The sequence below is a fragment of the Chenopodium quinoa genome, unplaced genomic scaffold (assembly GCF_001683475.1).
Source record: "Chenopodium quinoa cultivar QQ74 unplaced genomic scaffold, ASM168347v1, whole genome shotgun sequence".
Classification (NCBI taxonomy): Eukaryota; Viridiplantae; Streptophyta; class Magnoliopsida; order Caryophyllales; family Amaranthaceae; genus Chenopodium; species Chenopodium quinoa.
In genome coordinates, this window is record NW_018744878.1 from 2330822 (window position 1) to 2345150 (window position 14329).

The 14329-nt window shown below is 37.4% G+C and overlaps 1 protein-coding gene across 1 annotated transcript; it reads right to left on the reverse strand.

The window, feature by feature from the left end:
* Positions 1 to 4358: 4358 nt before the first annotated feature.
* LOC110705831 (cysteine-rich receptor-like protein kinase 26) lies at positions 4359 to 13030 on the reverse strand. The gene is made up of 4 exons (XM_021883763.1): positions 12638 to 13030; positions 11972 to 12183; positions 5353 to 5695; positions 4359 to 4883 (listed from the first exon to the last, which is right to left on the reverse strand). The coding sequence occupies exons 1-4, from the start codon at positions 13028 to 13030 to the stop codon at positions 4359 to 4361; spliced, it is 1473 nt and encodes a 490-aa protein (XP_021739455.1).
* Between the last annotated feature and the right edge of the window lie 1299 nt (positions 13031 to 14329).

The window sequence follows — 14329 nt, forward strand, 5'->3', positions numbered from 1 at the left end:
TTTCCATGCTCTTAGAGTTGGATTCCTCGAATTCCGGCCTGCTATCAATATTAGCAGATTTTCCTGACCGCGGCTGGCCATCAGAGTCGTTCGGCTCTGAGGCGGAGTCAGCCTTTTGGCCCCCATCAGATTTCTCGTTGTCTGGGGCTTCATTAGCCGAAACGTCTGAGCCTCTCGGCTTTTTGGCGTTTCGGTCCCGGTGCTTTTCCTCCCCATCGCCACGGTCGCCTCGGCGAGACGTGGATGGCTTGAGGTGATTGCATCGGCGGGCTTCTTTTTGACTGCCCTTTATTTTCTCGGAGCGTCCCTCGTCTGAAACGTATATCATGATTTGATGATACGTGGAGACGACTCCTTGAATGCCGTGAATGAGGGGTCTCCCCATGATCACGTTGTATGCAGATGGAGCATCTACGACCAAAAATTCGGCCATGATATTCCTAGCTGCTCGGCCTTCGCCGATGGTGACAGGAAGTGTAATCTTCCCGTCAGGATACGAGGAAGAGCCGTTGAATCCAGACACCGGGTAGGGTGCGGGGGCCAGGTGCTCGGCTCCCATCCTCAGCTGGTCGAACGCTCCTCGGAAGAGGATGTTCGCCCCGCTACCGCCGTCGACGAGGGTCCGCCAGACGTTGCGGTTGGCGATGCCCAGAATGATTACTAGTGGGTCATCGTGGGGGTATACCACCCCCTCACAGTCTTCGGCTGTGAACAGGATGTTCGGCGCCGGTGACTGGGACTGCCGAAGCTCAGCCTGATGAATCTGATGGGTTAGACCCCTCAGTTGGCGTTTGGCTGTGCCTCGCGAGATTCCCCCGGAAATAACCAGGATGTCGAGGGACTCCTTGCCCTGAGGTCCCTTATCCTTCTTCCGAGCGTAGTTGAGGTCCTGCCGAGAATCTTTTTCAGCTTTTTTCTCCTCGCGCCTGTCCGCGAGGTATTGGCTCAGGTACCCCTTGCGGACCAGATCCTCAATCTGGTCCTTCAGCTGGACGCAGTCCTCGGTGCGATGTCCGGGTGAGTCATGGAACTCGCACCACTGGTCCTTTCCCCTCGTCTGATGCCAGGGAGGCAACGGACGAGGTTTTTTGAATCTCCCCTCGTCCTTCGTCGTGCTGAAAATCTTAGCACGGGGAAGGGAGAGTGGAGTGTATGAATCGTACCTTCCCGTGTAGGGAAAGTGTCTTTCCTTCTTCGGCTCGGCAGCAGAGGACGGTTCTGAGGCCTTAGCCTTCCCTTTCCTCTGCGCCGAGACTTCGGGCTGCTGCCCTTTCGGCTTCTCAATTCTCGGACGAGACTGAGACCTGGATCTGTTCCACTCCTCGGCTCGGATGAACCTATCCGATGCTTCCAAGGCTTCCTCCAGGGTCTGCGGGGGATGCATGACCATGAAGTCCAGGAACTTTCCAGCTTGGAGGCCGTTCCGTAGCGCGAACACGGCCAGGCCTTGATCCAGGCTTGTGATTCCGGATGACTCGTTGCTGAAGTGAGTCAGATAGTCGCGGAGGCTCTCGTCCTCCGCCTGCTGCAGACTCATTAGCTCTGCAGTGGTCTTCTCTCGGCGGTTGGCCGTAGAGAATTTGCTCTTGAACTTGTTGGAGAGGTCGTTCCAACCGGTTATGGAGCCTTCCTTGAGCCCTTTGGTGATCCAGGATTGGGCAACACCTTTGAGGGTCGTAGGAAAGTATTTACACCAGGTAGCCTCAGACCTCGGGTTCAGATACATGTGCCCCTCGTAAGAGGCAATGTGATCCTTAGGATCTGAGGTACCATCGTAAGTAATATGTGCCGGGATTTTGACCGTTGGCACATGCTCTTCCAGAATCCACTTCTGGAAGGGCGAGTTCGATGGAACCATGACCGCCTTCCCCTTGTACCCAGCCTCAGGGACCTCGCTCCCTCCTCTCTCAGAGGTGGAAGTGGTTTTCGTCCCCGGCTGAGACAAGGTTGGGTGGGGTCCGGTATCCTCTGGGAAGGTGAGGCGGCTATGCACACTCACCTCCCTCGAACCCAAGCGTTCGTGAACGCTTTGGCGGGCGAATTCCGGGTCCTTGGAGGGCCCCATGGAATTCTGAGCTTCGGAGTGGTCAGAGGGTTGAGGGTTCCTCCTCCTCTCCTTACTGGAGTTTCGGGTGTCCCCTCGCCACCTCTGGCCGAGCTCTCTATGTGGTGGAACTTGTCCACCATCATCCTGACCGATCCTCCTTTTCAGGTTTCTCGGCTGGTGATCATCAGGCATCTGGATTGGAGCCCCTTGAGCTTTAAGGAACTCCATGCAGATGGCCACTGCTCTGGCCACTTCCTCGGTGGAGGGTCCGGAGGGAGGAGTCTCCCGCGGATGTGACCTGGATTGCACGCTATGGCGCGGCGGGGAGTTCCTCGCACCTGAGCCACTCGGTCTCGGGGATGGCCCCGGCTGCCGAGTGTGGTGCGAGGTGTTCTCCTCCTGGAGGCTAGGACCTCTTGAGGCTTCCCTTTCCGGAGAAATGGGGGCCTCCGATTCGGAAGAGGCTTGCTCCGGGGAGGGATAAACCGGCTGGCGTTCCCTCACCGTAATCTGGCCTCCTCCCTTCTTAGCCTTCTTGGAACTCTTTCCACTCTTAGTCATGGCGACTGCCGGAGTGTTTGATGACTGACGCGAAATTTAGTAGCGTTCCCCACAGACGGCGCCAAATTGTTTCGGATGAAAACAATCGAATCTCGGAAGATCCTTTTATCTTGAGGGAACTTGGTCTCGGTCCGAACGACGCAGGAGCCGAGGGTTTCCTGCACAACAAATACACGTAAACTAGCCTCGGGGGGGACGCCGAGGAAGGCCCCTCCGATGCTTAAGTCAGTATATTAGAGAGAGAAAGCTGTGCAAGAGTTTAGTTGCTTGAGGCTTTATTGTCTTACCAAGAATTGACCAAATTGTTGGCTTTTATACCTTGGCTAATGAAGGAGGCGGATTGGGCCCGGAAGTCAGTTGGGCTGGGCCAAGCTGATTGGGCCGTTGACTGACCTTGACATGGCTTTGAGGATGTTGATTTTTGACTTTAGCACATTTGGAGAGTTGAACCTTAACCTTGGGCTTTTAATTGGATCATTCAGTGACCAGGCCCAATTGGACTAAATTGGACCCAAACAGCTAGTATAAGGAATTTTTGCATTGACTATTTTATTATTGTTTTGAAGTAGGAGGGAAGTAACTTCTATCCAACTATGTTTGACCTAGGAAGCGTACCACATTATTGTATATTATCACTAAGTTGTATCATATTGCTTAATAACTAACTTTAGCTGCCTTTTGTAAATTATAATATGAACGAAAATGAGTAACAACTAAATAAAAGTATGCATGTGTAGCAATTAATGACTCAGTGCATCCTATGATATTTAATATAAAAATATAAATGATGGCAATTAATTAGTACATATAATATAACTAAAGCGGTCAATTTGCCTGTTTAATTGACTCTGTATAGCCTAATAATTATCAAAAAAACCAAAGAGAAGTCCATTAATTGTGATTTTCATATTAAGCAACATTTGACTCAATTGATATGACATTCGCCTTAGATCATACAAGTGTAGGGTTTGAATCTTATCAAGAAAGGGCACCTAATGCATGCTCGATCCATAAATTTTCATAATTCCATCCCCAATCTCACTTTTACTAGCTCTTTCTCTCTTCCTATATATACATCTTATTAGAGATATGATATATCGGAAAATATATGTGATATATTTTCTGTATAGAAATTGTTATGAAAATAATATATTTAGTATTATCTTATGTTAAGATATTGTTTAGAGAATATATCATTAGGTTATAAAGTATATCTTTTAGGAATATTGTTTCCTATTTTATGTTCGTAGGTTTTGTACACATACTCTACCTATTGATCATTCATAAACAAGTCATTCTATTCTATTTCCTCTCTAATTTGTCATGATATCAGAGCAGGTTAAATCTTGGGACAACTATATATATCATATCTCTAACACATCTCCATTCTTAATTTCCTATAGTACATGATTTTCTCTTTTCAAAATAAAATTGGACTAAAGGTCATGCAATATTAAAATTATTGGGCAAGCTCTTCAAATAAATTAGGGTTGTTAAATTATTTGCAAATTGATAGAAAGATAGAGAAAAAAGTGAGAGTAGGGTAAAATATGGAGTTAGCTAGTGTGTGTGCATTACAAATGATTAAAGTATCGGAAATAAGACAAGTCAACAATTGAAATTAATTTGGATTTTCCCACTAGAATACAAAAATAAGATTCTTTTTTCAAATGTATGATTTTTTAAAGGTATCTTCTCACAATTCACAAATACATTTAATAGGTCTAATAAATTATAAACTTGGGCAAACTTAAGATTTTCTTCGACAAATTATTTTAACCAACAATGCAAAGACAAAAACCACACATATGATTACGATAAGGAAAGAAAGTTTAGCCTTGGACTTGGAACTCATAGGAGTAGAGCTATAGTCGGACGACGACACATTAAAGAAACGTTTAACATCATATCTCATTTGGCAACTTGGCCCCTTAATTTGACCTCCTAATCGGTTATAACTCGCACACGAATCGACTGTGAAATTTAAGGCATCCGTCAAACATTCCTTGCATTCTACCTTGCTTAGATCTGGTGTACATTGCACCAAAAAGTAAAAGAACCTATCTCCTACTATATCACTCACATACTTAGTTGCAAAGTTACTCAATAATGATGAACCTTCCTTGGTTGCTTTGCTCATTAGTGTTTCGAGGTTTGACTTGATCGCCACTTTGATCATACGGTTGGTGTAATATTCTAAGGCGCAACTCGTATAGTTTGGGGTGAGCTCCATAGCTGAGAAGATTGTGCGATTTGCATAGCGTAACATGCATTCCTGGTTAAAAGAGCAAAGTTAAAATTAAGAGACATTAATAAATATATATTTATACATTTTAATTTTTGTGAAAAACTAGTTTCTTATAAAACACTATATGTTGTAAGAAGGTACCTTTTGCATGAATATTGAATTGAATAAGGGATGTTTAATGACCCATTTGCAGTCATCTTTTCTCTTTTTCCCACCCGATTTCTCCATAGCCCCCTTATAACCCCTAATTCCTCTTTTCTTTCATTGTTAAATCAAGCACATGGTAGCTGAAAACCCCCATGGTAGCAACTTAATTACGACATTTATTTTTTATAAGGTTGTTTCTTACAACAATTTTCTTATAAGGTAGTTTTCACAAATTTGAAGTATTTAAGATAATTTTTCACATAAAGTCCTTATATAATATTATCAAATTGAATCCTAAAAAATGGAAATCTGCATAAAGTATATACATGAACGAGTACACTAATATTACCTCATATATAACAATGGCCTCTTTAGGTTGATCATTACAAAGATCTAGAATACTCTCGATGGCATCCTCAATGCAGCGGTGACATTTATCAAGGGGAATGTCATTCCGGCAGTCATAAAGGGCGTAGACTTTGTTAGCCTCATCGTCATCAGATCCGACCGTGACGTTGGAGAAGATGCGTGAAGAAGAGAGGGCCGTGAGATTGGAAAATGCAAGTTTAAGGTTTAAACTAAAAGTACCATTACTAGTATAGGTGCCCTTGGTATCGTCGCATTCCCAATCATTTCTCACAAACTCCTCTTCAGTCGCTTGAGTAATCGAAGAAACGCAATAAAGGCAGAAGCTGAAAATGAAGAGGAAACAAAATGTTATGTGGAAGCCATGAAAATATGATGAAACCATGATTCGTGTTTTATTTTGGGAAGGTATACAAATCTAAAGGTCAATGGTTCGTGTTTAATATTAGCAACTCTTAGAGTTCTTAGCATCATTTTAACATGTTGAGGTTGTACATCATTTAGGTATGTTTATACTACCTCCGTTTTTTTTTTGTGTTGTTACTTTTCTATTATCACACTTGCCAACGATGTTTTTAACGCTTAATATATTTAATTATCAACATTGTGAAATTATAAAAAGTAAATATTAATAAAATATACATCGAGGCAATTCAAACAAGATCCTTTATCGTATATATAAATCACAAAAGCAGGTCAAAATGTAATAATGTAAAAGTCAAATGGTGTCAATTAAAAAAAAAACGGAGATAATATTATTAGCTATATCAATTCATTATTGTTTTGAAGTGGGAGGGAAGTAACTTGGATTCAAATATGTTTGACCTTGGAAACATACCTCATTCCAATCATCAGCAAAAACATTACTATAATTATTCCAGCTAAACTCCAACTATGACTTGATTCTTATAAGTACAAGAATGATTATGACACTAATTCATACTATTAGATACTGCGAGATTTTAATCGTTACATGAATAATTTCTAAACGACTAAACCCCGTCCTGTTTTGAAAGTCACTCCGTCAAAAGAAGAAAAGAAAATAGGGTGTATACAACTCAAATTACATATCATAATCTCCCCAAAATTAAATGCATTTGAATATTGTAGTATTAACATAAATGGAATATGCCTAATTAAACATGATTTTATTATATACAACCGACCACACGTACGTATGTGATATACCCTGGACTGCCGTATTCCATTACATGTTTCTTTATAGCTAAACGTGAATGCTCGCTGTATATTTGGTAAACATAAATACATAATACACTATAGTCTTGCCTAAAAAATCATATAAGTAATTTAAGTTGAAGTCATTTGTTAAACGCGGGTCTAGGCCGCACCCGCAAACCAAGAGAGAGAGTTTACTTCACAAGATCAAAGGAGGTTCCATCCCAAAACCATATGGGAATGGGAGGAGTATCCCCTTAGCGTTATAAAGTGTTTAACTCTCTCTTTTTCAACCAATGTGGGACATTTGAGAGGTTTATTCTTCAACTTCATTACCAAATTAAATAATACAGCGGTGATAATATTCCAATTGAAAAAAAGTGTGTATATAGGTCCATGTTTTATACTCTATTACGCCTTCCTCATACCCGCCGCTTAATAATATTCCAGTTGAAAGTGGGGGGTGGATGAGATTCGAACCCGTGAAAACCTTACTTTCTATACGAGTTAATATTGTATAAATAGTAGAATTCACATTTCACATTTCTTTGTGAGTTTATGTGTGAAAAATTCAAAGAGTGCTTAATTGTGTAAGTTTGCCAAGTTCATACTTTGTCATATTAGTTTCGGATTTCATATATAATCTTGCCAATCATATTTACAGCAATCTTAAAAATATAAACTTAACAAAACTAAATTGCCTCGTCAAATATTGTAAGTCAGGATACTTGGGCTTAACGCAATCTAATCCAGGACTAAGTTCCTGTTGTCACTTGCTCTCCAGCTCTTAGTTGGAACCTCGCAGGCCAAGTTCTTTGTGGAACTTGTCTTCAATGCAGACCAAGTTAAGCTATTCAACTTGCTATCTTCATGTTCCTGTTAGGGAACTCATCAACTAGTTCCAGAGTGGAACTCTTCTTCTACTAGTTTTAACTTTCCCTTTGATTTTCCTCGAGCCTTTATTAAACAAGTTTCTCTTCCACTTCCAAAGTCTATAAACCCGTTCTAATTTCAACACTTAAAAAATGATTATTAGATGAACTTTGCTATTTTGTGTTCATTATCATCAAAACCTTTAAGTTTCAACAGTGACCTTTGTGTCATGTTGGCTCTGATACCATGTTAAAGAAACATTTAAATCAAAAGCTTAATATTATGGTTGAGGTCTAGGAATATGTTTTATACTCTATCAATAACTACTTAAAAACTGTCCATAGTAATACATACTTAGCAACATATTTTTTTACAAAGTTTCCTAACACAACACACAAGCAAAAGAGCAATACAACACGCGAGAATAAAAGAAATTTTTTCCGAGGACATCGAAGGTCGTCGACCTCCTTCACTAGGCGTTGAAGGTGGTGGCAAAACCGGCGTAGAACTCATGGGTGAAAGGTCAGAAGACAAATTATCGTGATCATCTGGAGGAGGAGTAACATAGGTTGAAATAAGAACGGACGACGATACATTAAAGAAAGGATCAACACTATATCTCATTTTGCAGCTTGGCCCCTCAATTCTCCCCCCTAATCGGTCTTCACTCCCGCACAATTCGACCGTGTAATTTAAAGCATCCGTCAAACATTCCTTGCATTGTACCCTGCTTAGATCCGGTGTACATTGCACCAAAAAATAGAAGTCTTCTTCAACTGTATAATTCACGTACTTAATTGCAAAGTTACTCGATGATGAACTATTCATGGTTGCTTCATCGATTAGTGATTTGAGGTTTGACTTGATATCCATCTTGATAGGACGGTTGATGAACATGAATGAGTCGCAATACGTATAGTTTGGGGTGAGCTCCATTGTTGAGAAGGTCATGCGGTTTGCATAGTGTAACGTGCATTCCTGGTATGAAGGACAAGTATAATGGAAATTAAAATTAAAAGAAACCTTTATGTTTTTTTTTTTTTGGGGTTTATTGAAAATTAAAAGAAACCTTTATGTTATATATGTGAAGTATTTATGTTGTTTTTTGTCAATACTGAGCTCAATTTGGATCCTTAAGGAATAAAGTGACTCATAAAACCTTTCTCGAGAAAATTTCACAACTAAAAGAATGTTACATGTAATTCAATACAGTACATTTAATTTTTTCTATAAGCAAAACGAGGCACATACTTTTGTTAATTTTTTGCCCATTTCGAGCTTAATCTGGATCCTTAACTATCAAAATAACCCCTAAAATCTTAACGGAACATTTATCGGCACGCAAATCGAGAAAAAATAGATTGGGCAACAAGTTATTAGTAGTTTTGGGCTGCAATTTATTATTATTTTTTAAAAATGGTTACAATTTGCAAAATATAAACTCAAACTTTAAATGGATGCATTTGATAATTTTTCCATAAAGTTTCAAAGAAACAAGGAGTATATAACTATATACTAGTATGTAAAATATGTTTTGAAATTGGTTTATAACAATGCGCTAGTGCAATATAATATGATCAATAATACATAGGAAATGGAAAGATGCATACAGTATATATATACATATGAACGAAAAAAGTCTATCATTACCTCATACATGGCAACACCATCTTTAGGTTGATAAATGCAACGATCTAAATCTAGAGTATTGTTGACGGCAAACTTGATACAACGGTGACATTTATCTAGGGATATATCATTCCGGCAGTCAAAAAGGGCATAGACTTTGTTAGCCTCATCAGCATCAGATCCGACCGTGACATTGGAGAACATGCGCGAAGAAGAGAGGGCCGTGAGATTGGAAAATGCAAGTTCAAGGTTTACCCTAAAAGTACTATTACTTGAATAGGTGCCCTTATCATAGTCGCATTCAAAATTAAGTCTAGAAAACTCCTCAGTCTCTTGAGTAGTCGAAGAAACATAAGGCCAAAAAATGAAAATAAAGACGATACATAATATTATGCGCAAGTCATGAAAAGGTGACGAAATCATGGTTCGTATTTAATTTGAAAAGGCATAAAAAATTAAAAGTTGATGGTTCATGTATAATATTATCAGCTATTATGGTGCTAGTTAGCATCATATTTAACAAGTTAAGGATGTTGACCTTGTAAATTTAGGTACTATCAAATATAAAGATATTTGTAATTTTCTATTATATATTAGCTAATTCATTATTGTTTTGAAATGGGAGGGAAGTAATAGCTTAGATTATATTCAAATATATTTGACCTAGGAAACATACCTCATTCCCTTCATCAGCAAAAACAATAATAAAATAATTCTAATTAAACTCCAATTATGACTTGATTCTTTAGTGCAAGAATGGTTATAACACTAATTAATTAGATTTGGCAAGATTATAATAGTCTCATGAATAATTCAACGTCCTCCTTTGAAAGTCTCCGAAGAAGAAACCAGGGTGTATACAACTCAAATTACATATCATAATTTTCCCTAAAATACATTATAATATTGTAGTATTAACATAAATGGAATATGCCTAATTAGTAATTAATTGTGTTATTATTATATTCAACGGACCACACATATGCGATATATCCTGGCCGCCTGCCGTATTCCATTGCATGCATGTTTCTTTATTTATTTATTTATTTTTTTTGAAAGAAACATGCATGTTTCTTTATAGCTAAAGATTAACGAGAGCACTCGCTGTATATTTGGTATACAAAATACATAGTACATTACTACATTTATATATAATAGTGTCCTTCATAATTTGGCCTACAAAATAATTAAATTAATTTAAAACTAAGTCATTACCATATTAAAAACCAAATCCAAATGGCAAGGAAAGTATAATGTCTCCTTCACTTTATTATTTATTATAATAGAACATAACTAGTTGTACTTATCGCTCATAGCAATGATAATATGGAAGTTGAGGTATAGTAAGGGTTCTTACCTTAAAAAAACATTATGATAATTTATATTCGATTGACTCAACTCCTAGTTGGTGGTGCTAGAATCATGTTTCATAGTTCATACGTCGTCTTCCATACACTTTGATTCCTCTGTCCCTTATAATGTTATGATCAGTAGAAAGTTTCTTATGTCTTCCTTGCATTTTTTTACGAGGTCTTCTTGCGTAGTAAATATAATCCCAATTATAAGAAAATAAATCTTATTTGCATATATATGATCCTGTTTGTTTTTTTTTTTCTTTGGATAGTACTCCGTAGTAAATATAATCCCAATTATAAGAAAATATTAGTGGCCAATAATAAGGTAAGGGGAGTATGTGCGAGTGTAAAGGATCTCTAACCGCCCCCCAAATAATAATTTCCTTTGGTAACTATTGGTAGGGTACAAACCTCTGACTTTTAGAATTCAATGTAAGAACCTTATCAAATAAGCCAATCACTTTGTTGGCATGGGGGACCAAGTTGTGTATGTAGTTGTAGCAGCAATATAATGATATTTTATATACGGCAAAACGACATTGATGAGTCCTCAAATATACCATTTTCAGAGCGCAAACTAGGATGGTGCCACCGTCGTTGGTTGTTTCTTGCACAATCGACACAATTGTTTTAAGAAAATTGAACACGTTCAATATTAAATTATTATTACATTATTTATTAAAGAAACAAAGAACATCCTTACATTAAACAAAATTAAAAGATGATGAAAAAAAAAACAAAGTTTTTCATTATTGACATGAGATGTCGTTGAACTCCATCACCTATTCACCTGTCTTATCTACTCATAGGTGAAGCTTGGTACATCGATCAGGCTAATGGAGCATTCGAACAAGTTAAAAAGAGTCTCATTTTCTAACCTTGAACTGTTATTTAGATGAAATACTACAAGATGGGGGTGAATTGTATTGAGTTTGCTAGTCATTTTTTTTGGAATTAAAAGAAACTTAACGCAAGGAGAGAAATAGTGCAAGAGAGATTATACGAGGAAAACTTCCGAGGCCTAATAGGAAGTGAAAAACCTCGTCCCAAGAGATTTTGAATCAAAACATTTCACTAAAAAAGACCAACAACGACTCTGTTACAGCCTATGAGCTGAGGAACTTGAGCCTCTACGAAGTTCCTCGACGAACTCATACTCCCTACAACTATTCCCTCTAATAGTTGCAACTCGAGATCTTCCCTGAAAGATCCCTCTTCTCACTTAAAGACTTCACTCAAAACCTTGTTCTTTGTCTACACCAATTTAAGATCTTTTGCAAACACATCTTAAGTAACACCACAAGTGCAATGCAAGAACCTATTAAGAGAATCATAGTAAGTGTAGACATGGTCTTCACCGGACGCGGAGTATAATTATGGTTAGACGATGACACATTAAAGAAAAGTTTATCTTCATATCTCATTTCGCAACTTGGCCCCGTAATATGACCTCCTAATCGATGATCACTCGCACACGATTCAACCGTGAAATTTAAAGCATTCGTCAAACATTCCTTGCATTGTACCCTACTAAGATCGGGTGTACACTGCACCAAAAAGTAGAAGTACCTATCCACTATACGAATCATAGGCTTAGATGCAAAGTAATAACTCGATGATTTACTTTCCTTGGTTGCTTCGTCGACTAGTGATTTGAGGGTTGACTTGATAGCCTCTTTGATATCACGGTTGGTATAATAGACTAAGTCGCAATTCGTATAGTTTGGGGTGAGCTCCATAGTTGAGAAGATCATGCGGTTTGCATAGCGTAACATGCATTCCTGGTTAAAAGAGAGCAAATGTAATGGAAATTCAAATTAATAGATTCATTATAAATTCAAGTTTATCCTTAGAATGTTTAATTAATTACTTTAATTGGTCCTACTTTAATTTCTTCTTCCATATAATGTTTCACCCTATTATAGGACTAGTAAAAGAAAAAAAAAAAAAAAACTACTGCATTGGTTGTTAATAATGAAATAACATTTTTTGGATTTTTTGTCGGAAATTACATAATAAAAAACTCAGATTCTATGAAAAACTACCTAATATGTGACAATGGTCTAAGGTATCATTTAATTACCTTTTGATTAGATAGTTTCTCATAGAATCTGGGTTTTATTAGGTAATTTCTTACAAAAAGTTTTTATATGTATTGTCATTCTATATAATTTAATATAAACATAATGGAAAGATGCATAAAGTACATACGTGAACGAGCATACTTTTCATTACCTCATAAAAGACAATGGCCTCTTTAGGTTGATCATTGCAAAGATCTAGAATACTCTTAATGGCGTCCTCAATGCAGCGGTGACATAAATCTAGAGAAATATCATTCCGGCAGTCATAAAGGGCGTAGACATTGTCAGCGGCGTCAGATCCGATCGTGATGTTGGAGAAGATGCGTGAAGAAGAGAGAGTAGTGAGATTGGAAAATGCAAGTTTAAGGTTTGAACTAAAAGTACCATTACTAGTATAGGTGCCCTTGGTATCGTCGCATATGTAATCTTTTCTCACAATAAACTCTTTAGTCCCCTCAGTAGTCGATGAAACACAATTAAGACAAAAAGTGAAAATAACGAGGAAACATGTTACGTGGAAGCCATGAAAAGGTGATGATACCATAATTTGTGTTTAATTTTGGAAAGATATACAAATTTAAAGGTCGTTGGTTCGAGTTTAATATCTGCAGCGAGCTCTTAGGGTGCTTAGCACCATATTTAACAAGCTAATAAGGATGTTGACCTTGTACATTTAGGTATCATCAAATTTTGTATAAAAAAAATATTTATATTATTAGCTATTTCATTATTGTTTTGAATAGTGGGAGAGAAGTAGCTTCGATTCAAATATGTTTGACCTAAGGAAACGTACCACATTCCAATCATTCATCAGCAAAAACAATACTAAAATTATCCCAACTAAACTCCAACTATAATCCAACTATGAGTTGATTCTATAATGCAAGAATGATTATGACAATAATCGATTAGTTTTCGCCAGATTATAATAGTTTCATGAATACTTCTTAAATTCCATCCTCGGGAAATTTATTTAAAAAAAATAAAAAAAATTGGTTGTAGACAGTACAACTCGACTCTATATCATAATCTTCCCTAAAATACATTAAAAAATTGTTGTATGTATCAACATAAATGGAAGATTCATATATAATTAGGATTTTATTATCTTCAATGGACCACACGTATAATGCTGTATGCAATATACCCTGGCCTTCCGTATTCAGTTAAATGTTTGTTTATAGGAAATTTTGAATAGAAACTCACTGAATAAATGAGAATCAAGGTTAGCCTAATGAATGGCGGCCCTCCTTTCACCCCTGTAAAAAGGATTCGATTCTCTAAATTTCTCCTTACTTACTAGGAAATTATCCTTATAAAAAAAAAAAAATTAAAATAAAAGACTGGTATAGCTACATTATTTCCTATAATATAATAGTGTCCTTCATTATCTTGTCTACAAAATCATGAACGACACCATTATATTATAGTGTCCTTACTGGTAATTTAGATTGGACAAATGTTTTAAAAGACTGGGTGTACAACAATTTAGATAGTGGCAGGAAGAAAAAGGGAAAATATATGGGTAACTTTAATTTTATGACACTATAGGTAACTTTTAATAGTTTAAGGGTAATAAGTAACTAGGTAATTCGGGTAACTTTTAATAGTTTAAGGATAATTATGTGAGAATTAGAATAACTTAGGCCCCGTTCTCTTGACCTTAATTTTATTGAACTAAAATCATTTTTATTAAACTGAAATTATTTTTGCTGAAATTAAATTATTTTGACTGAACTTAAATTAATTATACTGAAGTGAAAATATTATTTTTGCTGAACTGAAATTATTTTTACTAATTTTCTATTATAATTCTTCTTTAATAAAACTGAATTTTGCTGAA